The sequence below is a fragment of the Aptenodytes patagonicus genome, chromosome 10, assembly GCF_965638725.1.
Source record: "Aptenodytes patagonicus chromosome 10, bAptPat1.pri.cur, whole genome shotgun sequence".
Lineage (NCBI taxonomy): Eukaryota > Metazoa > Chordata > Aves > Sphenisciformes > Spheniscidae > Aptenodytes > Aptenodytes patagonicus.
Window position 1 is genome coordinate 23790062 of NC_134958.1, and position 18860 is coordinate 23808921.

General features: G+C 44.2%; 1 protein-coding gene across 7 annotated transcripts in view; it reads left to right on the top strand.

Annotated features, from left to right (window-relative positions):
• Positions 1–18860, top strand: part of MYO9A (myosin IXA) — a 188430-nt gene that overhangs the window by 107132 nt on the left and 62438 nt on the right. For all 7 annotated transcript variants that reach the window (XM_076348589.1, XM_076348592.1, XM_076348590.1 and 4 more), the window contains 2 exons: positions 5003–5119; positions 14734–14868. In XM_076348589.1, the coding sequence (XP_076204704.1) occupies positions 5003–5119; positions 14734–14868 (252 nt within the window). The remainder of the gene's footprint in view (positions 1–5002; positions 5120–14733; positions 14869–18860) is intronic.

The following is an 18860-nucleotide window of genomic DNA, read 5'->3' on the forward strand; positions in this document are numbered from 1 at the left end:
CCCTGTTGAACAGAGAAAATAAGAGCAAGACATATTGAAAGGGACAAACTGCTGTACAGGTTTTGTTGGTTTGTTTTTTTTTTTATTTCAAGGGTTTTACGGACTAGTGGTGTGTTAAACCATCTGCGTGGTGGCATATGGCAATGCAAGATGAATGGCTGAAATTAAAAATAAAAGCAGAAAACTTGTTTTCAAAGTGGACTGTTCCAACAATTTGGGAGGAAATGTGAAATTGTACTCTTGAAATTGCAGCAGCTCCTTAATTTGGAAAGAAATAATATTCCCTGATGGTCCTCAGATTAGGTGGTTTGATATCTATTTAGGACAGTGAGGGGCTTTATTTATAATGTAACATCATCCAGGATCTATTCTAAAGAATAAATACTTTATTGAAATGGGAAAAAAAAACCAAAAAAGCCAAACAAAAACTTGAGTCATATAAAATAGATGAATGTCTCTGCTGGTATTTTATAAAGGGATGTTAAAAAAAAAAAAAAAAGGCAAAGTGCTGTCTTCAACTCTTCAAGCCAATTAAAAATATCTCATTTTAGAAAGCTGCTGCTGGTTTGGGTACCACGGATGTTGGGTACCACAGATGTGGGGTGCCATGGACTTCATTCCCAGCGCTGGTGGACATCACTCCCCACGAGCAGGTCCATCACGGTGTGGGGAGGTGAGCTTGGAGAGCCCATTTTGGTGGGACCCCACAGCACCCAGCAGCACTGGAGCAACTTGGGTGTCCGAAACCAGATTTCTTTGCTGTGTGCACGGTGGAGATCCTGCCAGGAGGAGACTGCACATACCATGAGGCAAAGCGAGCATCCCAGTTTTGGCCCCACTGCATTTCATCATCTGGGCGAGCGTGCGGGGCGAAGTTCTGTTTACACCACCGCAAGTCTGCTATGACTGCGCGTCTGTAGAGGAATTATCTGGATTTGTTAGTACAACAGAGAGAAGAAATTGGCTCATAAGGAGCCAACAAATTTGCAAATGAGATCCATGTGTACGTGTGCTCCAGCCCCCCTATATTCTCTATACGTTGCTTTGCCAGGAGTTTCCTACCAGCTGTTATGATACAGCCATCGCTTCTAAAAATAACTATTGAAGAATTTGAGATCTGGGGCGTTGATCAAGTTTTTGGGTCCCAAGCGTAGCAAGGAGAGTGGCTCTTCATGGGCTTCCCAGCTTGCCATGTAGCCGAGCCCATCTTGGGAAGAAGAGAGCGATGGCTTATAGCCCACCCTGCACATCCCTGGAGGAAACTGGGCAATGCTGGGGTTGTGCAGGCTTAACGATACCCTCATCTATTTAAAAAAAAAAAAGAGGAAAATTCAGCAGTGAAGTCCTGCACATCCCCTACAGCCTCTAATAAAAGGGAGAAGGAAAAGTATTGCAATGTAAACCCTTATATGACTGTATAGAGGAAACGATGGCGTTCTTTGTTGGCTTTAAATAGAACTGGTTTTTGTTTTTAGTTGCACGCCTTTGTGTTGGAGCAGTTAATTGGGCTGGCTTACGCTAGGAAAAAGCATTACGGCAGCGAGAAACATTCCTGGGTCTTGGCCTTCGTCTTTCCCGGAGACTGATTTTTCTGGTGTGACAGTGGCACTGATTGTTTTCCAGCTTTATCCAATCAAATAAGCTGAGATGGAGCATGGGGTTAGAGAATTGGTCTTGAAATTTTCTATTAATCACTGAAATATTCCCCCGCACTTTGGGAAAATGTAAAAACTAGAAACAGCAGCAAAAAAAAAAAACCCAAACAACCCTTGTTGCTTGTAATGAAAACAGCAAAAAAACCCTCCCCAAAACCTTTTCTTCAGTAAATGGAAGAAAAAACAGTTAGTGGAAACTAGACCTGTTTGTATTTCTAAATACCATCCACTTTCCAACACTGGTTGGATAACTCACACATTTCAACAGCTCACGCTCAGTCTTTAAAAGCGCTAGTTTGGTCTGTGCTACAACAAATCCGTTTGGTCTTGCTGCTCTCATGTTTTCATCATACGCTTGTTTTTGGTTTGTAGCAATGCTTTTTTTTGGGCAGGCGAGTAATTCCATGTTAGTTGTTGCAATATTTTGTAATTATCCTTGCAACGTGGCTTATCTGACAGCGTTTTATTGCCACCGAGCAATGGTTAGCGGCATACGGAGGCTTATGTAGACTGTGAGCATCCCCAGTCATGGACCATGGTACTGCCTTCTCCTGCTCCAACTTGAGAGGGAGAGAAAGCGAGACTGCGTACTGGATTAATTGCACGTTAAGAGCGAAACGTTGGCAGAACAGCTTGTGTTCACGCTAAAAGTCTCTATCACAAAAAAATCAAGGAAAAAGAGGTGGGAACAAGCTAATAGAAGATAAATGATGCTACATGAGCTTTATTCTTTTGCTTGAGGTCAGCGAAATAAGGCCACTCAGGTGATGTACCTTGAAGGGAGGGTTGGTGAGAAGGATTTCAAGGCAATGTGTGACAAGCCACCAATTTGTTATAGTTCAAGGTTTTATTGAAATAGTTATGCGTGAACCTTCTGTTTCCGTGTTCATTCTTCTACAGTGGCTAAAATGAACCGAAATTTAACAGTCACGGCTGGTATCGTAAGATTTCAGGTGATTAGTATGTACCAAAGCAGTGCAATACAACTCAAGGTAATAATTTAAACCAAGGAAGAATCACAAGCAGCAAGAACAAAGACAGCCCTTAAATATGAATTGCTGCTTTACGGTTATGTATGTAGGTGCGGGTCCCAATGCACGCGTGTTTGGGAAAGCGCAGCCCAGGTACCCTCTGGTCTTGGTTTCCATCACTGTCAGTCAAGCAAAATCTCTTCGCATCGTGGCTGAGAGCATCATGGTTATTATTATTATCCACCCGAGAGTGCTGAGGGAGCTGGCGGAGGTGCTCGCCAAGCCGCTTTCCATCATTTATCAGCAGTCCTGGTTAACGGGGGAGGTCCCGGAAGACTGGAGGCTTGCCAATGTGACGCCCATCTACAAGAAGGGCCGGAAGGAGGATCCGGGGAACTACAGGCCTGTCAGCCTGACCTCGGTGCCGGGGAAGATTATGGAGCAGTTCATCTTGAGGGCGCTCACAAGGCATGAGCGGGACAACCAGGGGATCCGGCCTAGCCAGCACGGGTTCATGAAAGGCAGGTCCTGCCTGACCAACCTAATCTCCTTCTATGACCAGGTGACCCGCCTAGTGGATGAGGGAAAGGCTGTGGATGTGGTCTACCTGGACTTCAGTAAGGCCTTTGACACCGTCTCCCACAGCATTCTCCTAGAGAAGCTGGCGGCTCACGGCTTAGACAGGTGGACTCTGCGCTGGGTCAAAAACTGGCTGGACGGCCGGGCCCAGAGAGTTGTGGTGAATGGAGTTACATCCAGTTGGCGGCCGGTCACGAGCGGTGTTCCCCAGGGCTCAGTTTTGGGGCCGGTCTTGTTTAATATCTTTATTGATGATCTGGATGAGGGGATCAAGTGCACCCTCAGTCAGTTTGCAGACAACACCAAGTTGGGCGGGAGCGTTGATCTGCTCGAGGGTAGGAAGGCTCTGCAGAGGGACCTGGACAGGCTGGATCGATGGGCCGAGGCCAACTGTATGAGGTTCAACAAGGCCAAGTGCCGGGTCCTGCACTTTGGCCACAACAACCCCATGCAGCGCTACAGGCTTGGGGAAGAGTGGCTGGAAAGCTGCCTGGCGGAAAAGGACCTGGGGGTGCTGGTCGACAGCCGGCTGAACATGAGCCGGCAGTGTGCCCAGGCGGCCAAGAAGGCCAATGGCATCCTGGCCTGTATCAGAAATAGTGTGGCCAGCAGGAGTAGGGAAGTGATCGTGCCCCTGTACTCGGCACTGGTGAGGCCGCACCTCGAATACTGTGTTCAGTTTTGGGCCCCTCACTACAAGAAGGACGTCGAGGTGCTGGAGCGTGTCCAGAGAAGGGCAACGAGGCTGGTGAGGGGTCTGGAGAACAAGTCTGATGAGGAGCGGCTGAGGGAACTGGGACTGTTTAGCCTGGAGAAAAGGAGGCTGAGGGGAGACCTCATCGCTCTCTACAACTCCCTGAAAGGAGGTTGTAGCGAGGTGGGTGTTGGTCTCTTCTCCCAAGTAACAAGCGATAGGACGAGAGGAAATGGCCTCAAGTTGTGCCAGGGGAGGTTTAGATTGGACGTGAGGAAAAATGTCTTTACTGAAAGAGTGGTTAAACATTGGAAGAGGCTGCCCAGGGAAGTGGTGGAGTCCCCATCCCTGGAAGTATTTAAAAGACGAGTAGATGAGGCACTTAGGGACATGGTTTAGTGGGCATGGTGGTGTTGGGTTGACGGTTGGACTCGATGATCTTAGAGGTCTTTTCCAACCTCAATGATTCTGTGATTCTATGGTGGGGATGGCACTTCAGAGGTATTATTCCCCTTTCTAGGAGAGCTGTTGGAGGAGCAGCGAATCTGCCTGCCATGATTTGTAGCTCCCATTGGCAGTACCTGGAAAACGTCAAGTTTTCAGTAACGCTCACAGATTTACTATAGGGGTTTTAGCCTCCCTCTTTGCCACCCTTCTGCTGGTACCAGGCGCTGCCTGCCCCAGCACGTGCTTTCACATCACTTGCTGTCGTTGCTGTGCAATATCCACTCTTCTCATTCCTTCTCCCCGAATAAACTCTTCAAGGATCTTGGTGAAGTTAAATACATATTTTTAATATATATTTTATTTTTATATACATTTTTATTTCTTTTTCTTTTGCCACCAGTGATGGGATTTATGGTGTGATCTCGTGCATCATCCGCTTGAATGCACAAAAGGAAACCAAGCCAAGGGGCACATCTCACGGCCCTGGGATTGCAACCAACTCCCGATGGCGTCAATACATGGCGTAAAATAAAACAGTAGACAAAAGCTTTGGCAAGGGAGAAATATGAACGTTGGATGTGGGCGCTTGAGAAGCAAAACCCTTTTCAGTGCAGAACAGGAATCGTTTCCAATCACCTTTTTCTTTTCTCTTTTAGGCTGTGACCGTGCGAAACTCCATGGCTAAATCATTGTACAGCGCCCTGTTCGACTGGATAGTGTTCAGAATTAACCACGCGCTCCTCAACTCAAAGGACATGGAGGAAAGCACCAAGGTAACGTGTAGCCAGAAGAGCTGGCGAGACTCTTGTGTTTTTAAAATAGGTAACTACAGGATAAAACATTACCCAAGCTCCTAACAGCACATTGCTTAACATAAAGTTAACTTTTCCTCGGTTAATATTTTAGATATCGTTATTTTAAGTGGCGTTTGCTGAGCCAGGAAGGGTGAAGCACCTTGAAAAATACATCATCAAAGCTCCTGGGGAAGAGGTTTCGTAGTAGCCACAAAAGCCTGTTCCCCACCCCCTCCAGGAGCCATGCTGAAGACTTTTCCTCCTTGTGTGTAAAACTATAGGACCATATATAATTGAGGGGAAGAAAGGGAAAGCTTGGTAACAGGAGGTGTTTCGATAAGGTTGCTCCATAAAAATAATCAGAAAAGGTGAACAAGCTGTGGTGTCAGTAGGTACTGGGATAGCACATCTCTAACAAGCAGAAAAATAAGATTAGGGAAAAAAAAGATTGCGACGGGAAGAGCGAAGCCGGCACGGTGCCGAACCGCTTTCCCAAAGAATTGATGGAAGGGATGACATGACATTTCCTGCGATAGTGGGGTTGGATGCAGCGACCCAGAACATCCTTTCCAAAACCTCTCGCGTATTCATCTGTGCTCATTGCGACGGGGGGATGCTGACCCCAGAAAGGCACGGGTGTACGGATGCGTCCACGCACACACATGCTTGCAGCTCGCCAGCTACCCTTGGCTTGGAAATTTTGGGCACGGGCCAGCAGCATGTGGCTTTTTTTTGGGGGGGGCGGGGTGTGTGTGTACATCCAGGCTGAAGCCGCGGCTGCCAAAAGGAGGATTGTTTTGCTAAGCACTAACATTATGTTTGAATTATGCTGTAGGACTGAAGTTGCAGAGACTTGCAGGGTAGCCGATCCTTTATTTAACTCCATAGAAATGCTTGCGGAGCGTAATTATAGACTGGAAATAAATACATGCCTATAAAATTTGGTTATATGCTTTTCTGACAGGAAAGGTTGTTAAAGTGGGTAACATCCAGCGTCTCTTTTGACTGCACATGCTTCCTCTTCCTCTGTTTAATATTTTACCAAAAATGTTGTGTTCTTTCCTGATTTTTTTCCAAGTCATCAAAAGTTTTGTCTGGGCTGTCAGGAAAAAAACCCCAACATTGTTTGTGTATTTGGTGAAGCAGAAAAGGTGGGTTCATTTTGACAAGGAGATGCATCTCAAATATTAATTATTTTTTTTTTCATGATTCTATGATTTTTTAAAAATATTATCTGTTCTGTAATATTTAAATACAAAATCAGACTAGGACGCTAGTACTTGCTTAGTCAGCATGTCTGTAATAGCAGGGTGCGACGGTAGGTGTTTATGGGCCATTAAACTTTGGTTCCCAACCTCAAATCTCAGCAGGTAAGAGCCAGAACAGCCCAAATTCGGGCTGTTTTCCAGCATCGCCGCTGCATATTAACCCTCCGCTTCCTGCAGCCAAGACTCCTGTGCAGCGTAACCACCTTCTCCTTGCCCATCTCCCTGTATCATCTCATGAATTCCCAGTTTTCTGACCCATATTTTTTGCCTGAAATTACACTGTGTAGCAATAAGATCCAGGTCAGGCAGCAAGCGCCGGGAGCGGTGTTGCCCTTGCACAAGAGCAGATCCGCCTGTGCTGGCAAACACCCAGGACCCAGAGCTGCAGGAACGTGCAGGCTCGTACCGGTGGCGAGATCCAGCGAGGGGCGGTCCTGGGCTGTACGTGGGCCAAGTTTTGGAAAGAGGAAGGTAGTGCACAAAATACCGAGAAGTATATACTTCTAGAGACAGGAGTGTAATTAGGTTTATCTTCAGAGTCCTCTGTGAACATTGGTTGATTTTCACAAGTCCCCCAGAAATCATGAAAATGCATGACTCCTGCCTGTTTTATGGGCAGAGAGGTTAAAGAAGAGAGTTTATGTGCATTGCACAGAGCTGCACAGAGCAGCTTCGTTAAACAGCGGCTAGCCAATTTTCTCTCATGTTGTTCTACAGCGTCATCTCCCCACCTGTTTTTTTAGCCGCTGACTTGGGTCCTTCCAGCACAGAGGGAGAAGTGCCTGCCTGGACCAGGCAGGGCTGGGAATAGCTGTTCCTTTGCCCTCAGGGAATAACGTTGCTGCCAGCAAGTGGCCGAGGGCCTCCCGGGCTCTGCGGCTGCCGCTGAGACACCAACCAGCAATTACCACCTTTCTCTGCCCTGGAGGAACCGAGCTGATGCAGATTAATTTGGGTTTTCCTACCACTTCACAATTCTCTTGAAATCCTTTTCAGCTCGTGCTTGGAGAAAGCCTGGATGAAGATATAGGTTCTTCTTAACCTCCTATATGTGGTCTTGGGGTTGGGCAACACCAATGAGTAACTGGAAGGTGGACTGGGAGCAGGGGCATCTCATTTTGAAGGTTCGGAAAGTTGTCAGATGATGGATTTTTGGCAGAGGGCTTTCTTTTTGACAGTCGTATTATGCAGAGGTAAAATAAGACTCAAAGCCATCTGAATTCAGAGTGAATATGGGAGGAGACCTGCATCTGAAGTTGATCACAAAAATGAATGTGAAAGTGTATCTCTTCATGAGTGTAAATTTTGATTTCAGTGGTCAGACACAGCTGTCCTATAAAAATAGTCATGGAGAGCTTGTATAGCCTTTGCAGAAGTTGGCTTGACCAGAGCTACCATTCGCCTGGTTGTGGTAGCTTGGGGGCTTTGACGTGAATCATAGAATCATAGAAGCATTAAGGTTGGAAAGGACCTCTAAGATCATCGAGTCCGACCGTCAACCCAACACCACCATGCCCACTAAACCATGTCCCTAAGCGCCTCATCTACTCGTCTTTTAAATACCTCCAGGGATGGGGACTCAACCACTTCCCTGGGCAGCCTCTTCCAATGTTTAACCACTCTTTCAGTAAAGAAATTTTTCCTTACATCCAATCTAAACCTCCCCTGGCGCAACCTGAGGCCATTTCCCCTCGTCCTATTGCGTGTTACTTGGGAGAAGAGACCAACACCCACCTCGCTACAACCTCCTTTCAGGTAGTTGTGGAGAGCGATGAGGTCTCCCCTCAGCCTCCTTTTCTCCAGGCTAAACAGTCCCAGTTCCCTCAGCCGCTCCTCATCAGACTTGTTCTCCAGACCCCTCACCAGCCTCGTTGCCCTTCTCTGGACACGCTCCAGCACCTCGACATCCTTCTTGTAGTGAGGGGCCCAAAACTGAACACAGTATTCGAGGTGCGGCCTCACCAGTGCCGAGTACAGGGGCACGATCACTTCCCTGCTCCTGCTGGCCACACTATTTCTGATACAGGCCAGGATGCCATTGGCCTTCTTGGCCGCCTGGGCACACTGCCGGCTCATGTTCAGCCGGCTGTCGACCAGCACCCCCAGGTCCTTTTCCGACAGGTGAAGTGAAGTGAAGGCTGGAGGTTGCAGAAGAAGGCATTGCCCCAGCCACCGAGGACAACCTCGTTGACCAAAACTCATGCTCAACTAACCGGTGGTGGACATAATACTCCCTGGTGCAGGCTGCATTTGCCGAGGAGGCTATTTATAGCTAGTTAAGCCTATTTAATTGCTGGTGGACCATGTGGTTTGGTGATAGGTGGGAAGAAGACCTAGATCCTAACAAAGACCGTGCCCCAAGAGAACTTGGGATTATGGGAATGGAGACAATTTTCATATCCCAATATGCGTGTGTGTTTGATGTCAGCAGTAAGGAGAAGATCAAAAGATGAAGCTGGATAAAAAAAATAACACCTGGTCATCGTTCTTCCACTGTTTTTCAAGGGAGTATTTGGAAGATGTAAATCAGACCTTTGATATCCAATTTTAGTTAAACATACAGTGAATTATTTTGGGAAAACACAGTGGGATTTGGCTTATCTTGCTTGCTGACAGGATTCGTAGCGTATTATTTCTGAACCGAGTTGTGAATAAGTTATTTGATACAGCTTGTTTTATGCTCATAGCAGCGCTGCTGCATATCGGTTTCACTCTGACTCTCCGTTTTCCTTGGTCTTCTCTCTGTCGCTTTTAGCTTCTTTTATGTTCTCATGATCCTCTACAAACTGTCTGAAATTTGACCTTTATTAATGAGGTCAGAGATTTTTTTCTCCTCTTGAGAACTAGATTGCGAAACCTCAAAGAGTCTCTTATTTAATTCTCCTTCCATAAATTAGGTTAAGAATTGTTAGAAGTCTGTCTCGTTGCTTAAAATGATGATATAGTGTAGATCGAGGTGGACCTAAAGGCATTTCTTCCAAGGGTTTTTTTTAAGCTTTTTCCCATTTGGTTCTTGCGATGTGTCTTACTTTCTTCCTAAATAACCCTGCTGCTGTTTTCAGATGAGGTGCTGCATACGTGGTGATGATGGTGAATGCAAATTCATGGCCATGAAGAAAATTTATGGCTGAATTAATGAAGCAGTCATGAAGAAATCATGGCCATGAAAAAAATTCATTTAAATTTAATTAACTATTTTATTCGTGGCTATCTGACCTCAGAGGAAAAATTGCTGAACACGCAACAGGTTTCATGCATATCTGTTCTTTATTTTTAGGTCCCAACTTCCAAATTCGTAGCAAATCACTACCTCCCCCTTTATATTATAGGCCATCATGTGTATTGCGGTGATGTAGATTGGAGTAGTCCTTTTAGATTTAGTGGTGATGGGGTTTTGTTTGTTTGTTTGTTTTTTACAGTATTGGCTTTGGAATATTGTAAAAAATAAAAAGAAATTTAAAACGGATAAAAAATTAAAAAATAATAATAAAAAATATTTTTCCCCAGAATTGGAAGCAAACCTATTTGTGATTGCCCAAATGTACCTCCGTGGTGGAATGACATCACCAGCGTGCGTTTGGGGTGACATAAATCAGCTCCAACGATCGCTATTTATTGGCGGTTTGGGAATTGCAGAGCATGTGAACGTAGCTTCAAGTCCGTCGTTTGCTGAAAGCCCTTAAGACTCGTGCTCGGTGTTTAAATGTCACGGCTGTGACATTTTTGAGGAAAGCATGAGGTCACTTTTATCATCTCAACCAGAAGGTGATTCCTAACCCAGGGTTCTCCCAAATTTTAAAAATCCTTATAGATGTACGCTTCTAATTACAGGAATTTTGCTATAGATTTGATATACTAAGTAATGCAGTCGTGTGCTGCAGGCTTGTCTGTGCTGCGTACTTGTTAATTTTAAATGTTAGTTTTGATAAAGGAACAACATTAACGCATAAACTAGACTTGGCTAATTGACGTCTAAATTATATTACATCTTTGCATGATTTCCTTACAGCACTCATTCAGCGTGTGAATTTGAAACTGATGAATTAGAATATTTGTAAATATAAAATTCCTTCAGTTATATTTTTTTTATGTATTGGACTGCAAACTTAATCCTAAAACCAGCCAGATTGTGTGCTTTTGTCAGGCAGCTTAACAAAATAGTTTCATTTATGCATACTTCAATGGAAATAATTTTTTTTCACCTTGCTATAAGAAATGACTCTACTGGTAGATTTATGCTGCTTTATAATGGAAAAACCCATATAACCCTTTCGCGTAGGTACCATGAGATTTTTTTTTGGCCAGAAAGCAGAAAAATAGCCATAAATTCCCAATTTCTCATTTTTAAAAGTTTTACCAGCTTAAATGCATTGACCTCTTTCTTTCGGGAACTCTGCGATGCTGCCTCCTGCAACAGGGGGCGAACAACCTGATTCACTGCAGAGCTCTGCCCTAATTTCTCCGGCGTGAAACTCTGCAAAACCCCCCCCCCCATCTTAAAATTTGTATTCTGGAGGTGTTTGGGAGTTATCCACATAGTCAGTGATGTGAGAAAAATGCTGGTTTTCCCCGTGTAACAACCATGGCAGAATTAACCATCCTCATCTTGTATGCGCAGTTCGATACCTGCAGTGATTTTGTTACACACAGATTTTTTTTTTCTTTTTGAGTTCTGTTCATTTTACCTCTCTGAGCTTGTTTAATTTTGGGTGTCAGCAAAAACTTATAAAAAGACAACTCCAAATATAATATTTTAATAGGATTTTTTAATAACTGGAATAGCCGTTTTTTTTCTATATATAACTGTTCTGTTTTGCTTTATAAATGTATTTACACACACACATTAAAATCTATTTTAGTAGCAGTTTCGACACAGTAAATTAACCAGCATTAAAAAAAAAGGGGGAGGTTTTTTGTACTAAGCTCTTTCATATTAAATTATGTTTGTGAGAGCTTGAAAACCTTGTTTAGTTTAAAGTGTTCACTGGTGGCAGGGGCTTAACTATGTCCACAGAGCATCAGCGTGGCGCTTGTGAAAGCCGGTGTCGGTAATTCCATGAGGATTCTGGAAGTGTGAGCGTTTTATCTTCTAAGTCTTGTTTTTATGTAGTGCAATAGAGACTTTTATCTAGAATAATTTTGGGGAGCTCTTGTGTATTGTAGGGAGAAGCTTGCACAGCGGCGGGGTGGTTGGGGTCGGGATTTGCTTAGGCAAGGACAATGCGAATGGAGCATCGGTGTCGTGGATGAGAAAAAGTCACTTTGTTGTGTTTCCGTCATCACTTTTTCCATGTATAATATAGATAAAATATGAGCTGTTAATTATGCGAAGAGTTTAAGAAGAATTCTTACTGAAATCTATTTAAAAAAAAAAGATGAAGCAGAAGATTTCTGCTCGTTAGGCTGTTGTTTAATGAATATATCTGTGAGCAAAAGGGTTGCCACGTTCGTTGGGACAAGCAGGAGAAGGATGCTTGAGCCTGGGGAAGCAGCGAGTGAGAGCGAATCCCTCTGCCAGGTTCAGTCCTTGGTCCAGTGGCTTCCCGATTTCCATCTTCTGGTCAAACAGCTGTTTCTTATGGGCGTTTTGCTGAGTGATGCAAACTTCTGGGAAGCTGGCCAAGGACCTTCAGTGGTCATCCTTGCCATGGCATGGGTGGGGGTGAGGAGGTAGAGTCTAGCCCTGGAATAGGGAGAAAAGCCTGAACAAAGGATAGAGTAGCCAAAGACCTCTTGGAAAAATGAGTTAGAGTGTTATTGTTGTGCTTATACGCTTTTTTTTTTGATTGTGTTTTCACTTGTTCTGGTAGCTGAAGTCCGTATCATACAAAGCTTCAACTCACAAGCCGGGTGGCTGCTCTGCCCATGGCAGCTCTCTCTGTTCCAGCCATAGGTGGTTCCCTGGTCAGGATTGGAGTACAGAAGGAATATTGTCCTCCCACGTTACGTGGTCTGTTGAAAACGGACAAACTGCAGCGTAGAGAGACTTGCAGATAGCCTGGTTTATATTTCTGGCAGTGGAGTTAGGGTAGTCTTAGGAAGGCAGAAACCCTTATGAAACCCAGAGTGCAGATAAGACCAATAAAATTAAAACCAGAGTGCCTGGCAGCTCTCAGGTTCTTCTGCGGTGGAGGTTTTTCTCCTCCCTGCTTGAGATTTGGTTCACTTGACCAGTGCTAATGCTTTTACCGCGCTTAATATTTTTATTCAATTAATTGTGATGTATGAACAGAACCCGTGTATAAGTGAGATGGCTTTGGTGAGACATGGAAGCTTACCCCGGAGCGCAGTTTGCTAACAAACTGCTGGTGGAGCGCTCTGTGCACACGTCCTTCAAACACTTCACTCCTTTTCTGATGACAACAGGCTTGCTAGATGGACAGAACCTGAGTTTTATTTGCAACTAATTATTAATCACTTGTTTAACAGAACAGTCATATACAGGTTTGGAAGTTGCAGCAGAAATTGTACCTACTTAAGCTTGTTTTTCACCCTGGCTCCCTGTGTCAGTCAGGTTTATCTGCTGTCACATCCTCACCTCCCTCTTCCCCCGTGTTTACCAATTTCATCCAACGAGCAGAGGGCTCAAGGTACTGGGTTCTCAAGTTTTATGAAATCCAGTACGTACATGAAAGAGAAAGATCCACATTTCTACTCCTGTTAAGGGAAGGAGGGATAGTCTGAGCCCCGGGAGTGATGGGTTGCACTTCCTTGCAGGCCAACATACGTGTGGCCAGGGTCCACTGCTGCCCCTTGCCTGGCTGGTACGGGAGGAGCGGGGTTGGTTCAGGAGAAGAGGGGTCCAGGAGACTGCAAAGCAAGCTGTGAATTTGCAGTGGTGTTGGCCTCATTTTGCCAACATAAAAAACCTTGGTGCACCCATGTCTTGATGACCCTCTCAAGAGGTCATTGTAGGTTAGAAGAGAGAGGAGAGACCAAACAGGGTTAGGGCTCTTCAATTTGGAGAAAAAGCTGCGGTGGGATATGGTTCAGGTTTAAAAAAATCATCAAAGTGCTGGAAAAAAAGCATTTTAGAACTGTAACTCACCAAATCCTGCAATTTATGTTGTGGAGTATGGATTTAGTAAAAGAAAACGCTTCTCTATTGTGAACGTCTGAGAGGCCATGAGGGATCGTAGTGTCAATGGGTTTAAAAAAAAAAATTCTATAGGTACCTCTTTACACATCTCTTGCCCATGAACTAAAGGGAGCACAGAGGTGCCTCTTCCCCCTCCCTCATCTCAAAACTGTGGGTGCTGGTAGAAAAGGGTGACGGACCACAGAAGAGCCATGCTGACATACCCAGGATGGGATGCCATGCTTGGAGATGCTGGGCTGGGAGAAGTGTTGGGCTGGTCCTGCAGAGCATTTCTTGTGTCCTGGTGGCAGGGGCTGGGATGGCTGTGCCAGAGCATGGGGCCCTGGGACAGCATCCGTGGGAAATGAGGCTTGGTTCCCTTCCCTGCCCGGAGAGCTTCATTCAAGGCGAGCAGTAGCCGAGTCTTCAAAGGGCGCAGAAGGCAGGGAAAGCAGACTCTTGGGTCGTTAGGTTAGAAAAGGAGCTTTTGTTTTGGTTGCTCAACAGCTCTGTTGCTGGTGTTTTTAATTATGAAGGAACCTGACTCAGGGAATGGATTTGAGCCTTCCTTTTCAGCAGCATTACTATTTTTACATTACTTTACATCCCCTTCGGTAAGGTGAGAGAGACTCAACCATTCAAAAAATCAGGCTGTCTGGGTTACACTTCTCAGTAGGAAACATTCATCTGATCCATCTGATATGCAAGGTGGATATTTTATATTCGATACTATTTTACTTCTGACCAGACTTATTTTCCTTCGTTGCAATGGGTTATTTCCATGCAAACCTCTGCCATGCAGGTGTTTCTTTGGAAGGCTTGCAGCTGGAGTGTGTTTGCATAGACACCCTCTAGTCACCTTGTAGGCATCTTTCTGTGGACTGTCTTCATGGTGTAAGCCTTTTTTTCCAACCCTACCCCCATTTTTTCCCCTCAAAAGATAAATACTGTCTTAGATCCAATAGAATAACTTGGAACTGGGTTCAGGTTTCTTTGAAGAAACAACTCTAAAAGGACTTTCTTTTAGAAAGAGGCCATCTGTCCAGATATCTAAAGTTACATGTTGCCTCGCTGATGTAGGTGATGTCTTCCAGATGGCATATCATCAACAATTCCAGTAAAAATTAAAAGTCCTTCTATTAAGTATATTTAATTCTGTTTGTATGCTTTTGATTGTGTACTGCGTACAAATAATCCATTTACTTTATGTGATTTTATTTTAATCTGCATTCTTACTTTTCTTGCAGACTTTATCCATTGGAGTACTTGATATCTTTGGGTTTGAAGACTATGAAAATAATAGTTTCGAGCAATTCTGCATTAACTTTGCCAACGAGCGCTTGCAGCACTACTTTAACCAACACATCTTTAAACTTGAACAGGTAGGTCTGGAAATATTTACTCTCTGATGCCAATGAGTGTTGACGTGAGTTTGTGGCACCGATAAAGTTCTTAAATTGTCTTTTTAACTCTTGCACGTTAAGGAGTGTACATTGTATTATTCAAATTTAACTTCTAATTTACCATATGACTTACTGCTACCTGTAAAATAAAATCCAGCCAGAGATTTGCTTGTTTTAAATAAACATTTTGGGATACAAGTATCCTCAAACATCATGAAGACCTTAACGGTTGCTCTTTTGTCTCCTTGATATATGCTCAGAGGACTCATCCATGAGCAATTCCTTTCTTGCCTTTGTCTGGACTTGCTGCTGTGTCATTTAATATCGTATCAAAGTTATTTTTCGGCATCTGTTGAAAATGCCCCCCCCGTCTTCTGGTGTTTTTTTGCTTTCCAGTGTTAATCTGTGGGGAGGGAGGGGACATGTCACTCTCATACATGTTCTGCAAGGTCAGACTTGAGATCCTTATGACATCCAATAGCCATGGCAGATTAGGAAATGTTGAACTTTAAGCTTTGCTTTAGGTTTGTTAAGACCGGGTGTCACTTTCCAGCCTCAAATTAATGTGCTGTAAGAGATATAATAAAAATACAGGCCATAATTTAGCAGGTAACATATACGACAAGATGGCATAGTTTATTAATTAGGATGGGAGGAGGCTTATCCAAACATCATTTGTTATCTAACAACAAGCAGGACAAGAAAACTGCTAAAGTACGTGTTGTTTCATGGATGCACAATGTATAATTGGGCTGTATAATACAGTAAATGTGTTACAGACCTTCAAAATGCCTTTTTTTTTTTTTTTTAATGCCAGTCCACATGCCCTCCCTTCAAGTGAAATTCTTCTTTGGGTGTGGTCAAGGGAAATCCTCCTTATCATTAGTTTCGGTAGAGCTAGTGTTTGATGACCTGCGCTCCATGGCCTGAGTCCAGCTGAGATCAAAGAATTAAACCAGCCCTTCCCAGAAACCCTGATAGTTTCATTTTGGGCCTCAGTGTTACGAGAGATCTGAAAAGTCAGAAAGAGAAGTCTCCTTGAATATGAGGATGGTCAAAAATAAGTAATATAGCCCTGAGTGGATCATTTGGGGGATGTTTGCTCTAGAGTTTGATGCTTCGCTGTTAACTCTCCTTTTGGTCAAGAAGGTGGAGCAGAGCTGCTCAAATGCATTTTATTTTGGTTTTTTAGCTGATCTTTGTATGCTGATGCACCCTTCTCAATAGGTGCTCTAAGAAGTTAATGAGAAAACCTGACTGTATTTCTAGGAATAGACCTATTTCTAGGTCTATTTTACCATTATCCACCATAAAAAGGCAAACTAAAAGACTATCGCAAAGCCAATATAGCTATTTTTTTCTATAAAGGGTAACCGATACACTTTCTGGAAAAGACTTGGGGAGGGAGGACCCTTCCTGAAAGCTGGAGAGAGATGATACCTCGGTGAGGTGGGATTTCAGGGCACTTGGGTTTCGGCAGCCTCCGCCAGCTTCGCAGGAGCGAGCCGAGATGCCGTCATCCATAAGGGAATTCCCGTGCTCGGGCTGGGATTTCTTAGCAGGCCAGTGCTCCTCCCCGAGCCCAGGGTATATATGCAGAGCTCCTGATTGCAGCAATCTGTAATTCTCCTTGGATCGGCTTATAGCCAGTGACCTAATTAGCTTTCTCCTATAAATCTGTCAAGCACATGAAGTCATTAAAATCAGTATTTGCTGTATGGATGAGAGGAGCAGTTGTTGAGGCATCCGATTGCAAAGGGCTCGTTCCAATTCTTAATGCCGGAGCACGTCATCCGTCCAGGGCTGGAGCGCTGCAAGCTCTGCTGGTGGAAATTATGGTCATCTCTACATAGTTTGCTTTCTATAAATATAAATAAGCTGTACAGCTGCGTGAGCACTAATTCTTGGGTGAATTATTTGTATGGTTTAATCATTCACTTTTCCTCTTCTTGGAGTTATGTGCTGCATGTGGAGGAGTGGATTTGATGGATAGAAAACTGATGATACATATTCAGATCTTGGGTCTTCAGAACATCCTTCCTTCCTAGCTGTCCCAAAGATTAACCTGCTTTTTAATGATAGTTGCCAGACTACAGATGAAGACTAGGTAGTTAATACTGTGTTTCAAGATGGCAAAATAGTTATGTTACTTTGAATTGTGAATTTATCTGAGATATTTGTGGCTTTACAAGGGTTTATTTGATGCCTTGATGGCTAAAAAAACCGTGGGGTTATTGGTGATGGGTACCTGAAGTGGAGGGGTCCTCCTCTGCATCCAGAGATAGGCTTCTTGTATCTCCAAAGCTTACAGGAGGCTGAAGACAGATTGCTGAGATATTTGGACACTTCTGCTAAAAGGAATGACAAATTTAAGTATTCACTAAGGATTTTTCTTAAAATCGTAATAGAATTTGTGTGCAAGAACGGTATTTAGCCATGATGTAATTGTTGCTGTGGCATACTGCTGATGTTATGGAAACCAAAATACCTACCACAAAGTCATCTAACAGAAGCATGGGATTATTTTAACCTTTATTTTATTTTTTTTTTCCCTTGGTGAAATCTAATACAATGCGCCTTGCGAACCTTTTTTTAAACCTTCTGTCTGAAGACAATGCTATTTCCAGCGGTTTGCAAACAACCGGCCGAGGCATCCTTGGGCAGTCTGGCTTCAGCCTGATGCCTCCTATAAATACAGCTGCTGTTGTGCTGCGTACCGAGAGTCTGCAAAGCTCTTTGCAATAGCAACCTCCTCTCTTTGAGCCAACCATGAGAATAAGGATAACGCATCTCTGCCCGCTGTTTATAGTAAAATAGGAGGAGAAGGAAAAAAAAGGTAAATGTTAGAGTTCTGCCTTGGTTAAAGACAGTTACTGATGTTTCTTTACCACTTTCTTTTTAAACCAACTGTTCTGGATCGCGAAGTAAGATTTAGTGATGATTCATGATACATGGGAATATGCTTTAGCAGACGATGGAAGAGTATAAGAAAGACAAACCCCAGCTAGGCGGTAAAGCCCAGGCTCACAAATCCTGGTCTACCTGTATAGGCAAACTCTTGGATTCAGACTGATAACAATCTATTTATTAATCTAGAAAGATTGCTATTGCAGGAATCGTAACTTAAATACAGCCTGCCCCACCACGTAGCAAGGGTGGTTTTCTCCTCCCCGTGTATCTTACAGGTTTATAGGGTGGAGGTTGGATGAGGGGCTGTAGCTGGTGGCTGCAACTGCTGCCTGGTGCGGTGCGTGCTCTGGGCGGCAGGAGGATGGAGTGTCCTTCACCAGGCTCTGCACAAAGTGCAGACGCATTTAGCTCTTCCAGACAGCACTGTCTCATCCCTCCCTCAGGCTGGCGACTTCAGGCGAGACGTCCCCGTAGCTCTTGGACTCGTTAGGTGCTGTCAGAGCATCACACCTTGGCGGCAGTTCTCTGTTCCCCGGTGGCTGCTCCATCCCCCTGTCCTCCTTGAGTGGCCTCTGCAGAGCAGATAAGCCCAGAGCTGCCATGACGTTCAGATAACACCCAGGTGCTTCTGGGAGAGGAAAATAGCATTTTTGCATTGCAACTTGCCTTTTTTTTTTTCTTTTTTTCCTTTTTCAGTTTAGGGCATTACACAAAATAATTGCTGTGTATGAAGATGTAGTTTGGAGGTCACCAGTAACATAGCACCCATGATAGGAGTTTTCTCCAAGTTTCCAGATCTTTGGCAGTTTGAGGGCCAGGAATACAAGTTTTTATTTCTTTATGTATCCCGTTCTCCAAACTTTGTCATCTTTGACCTCAGCGATCTTCCTCCATCCCTGCTCAGGCTCATCCAATGCTCTGCTTTTTGGTTACTCCCACCCCACCCACCTTTCCCTATTTCAGCTGATGCTTTGCAAGGTTGAAAGGTCATCCCATGGCTTTCCATCCCACAAGTGTTGCTGTTTAAGTTCTTTTCTACCCCATTTTCTACCTTTTGTTTA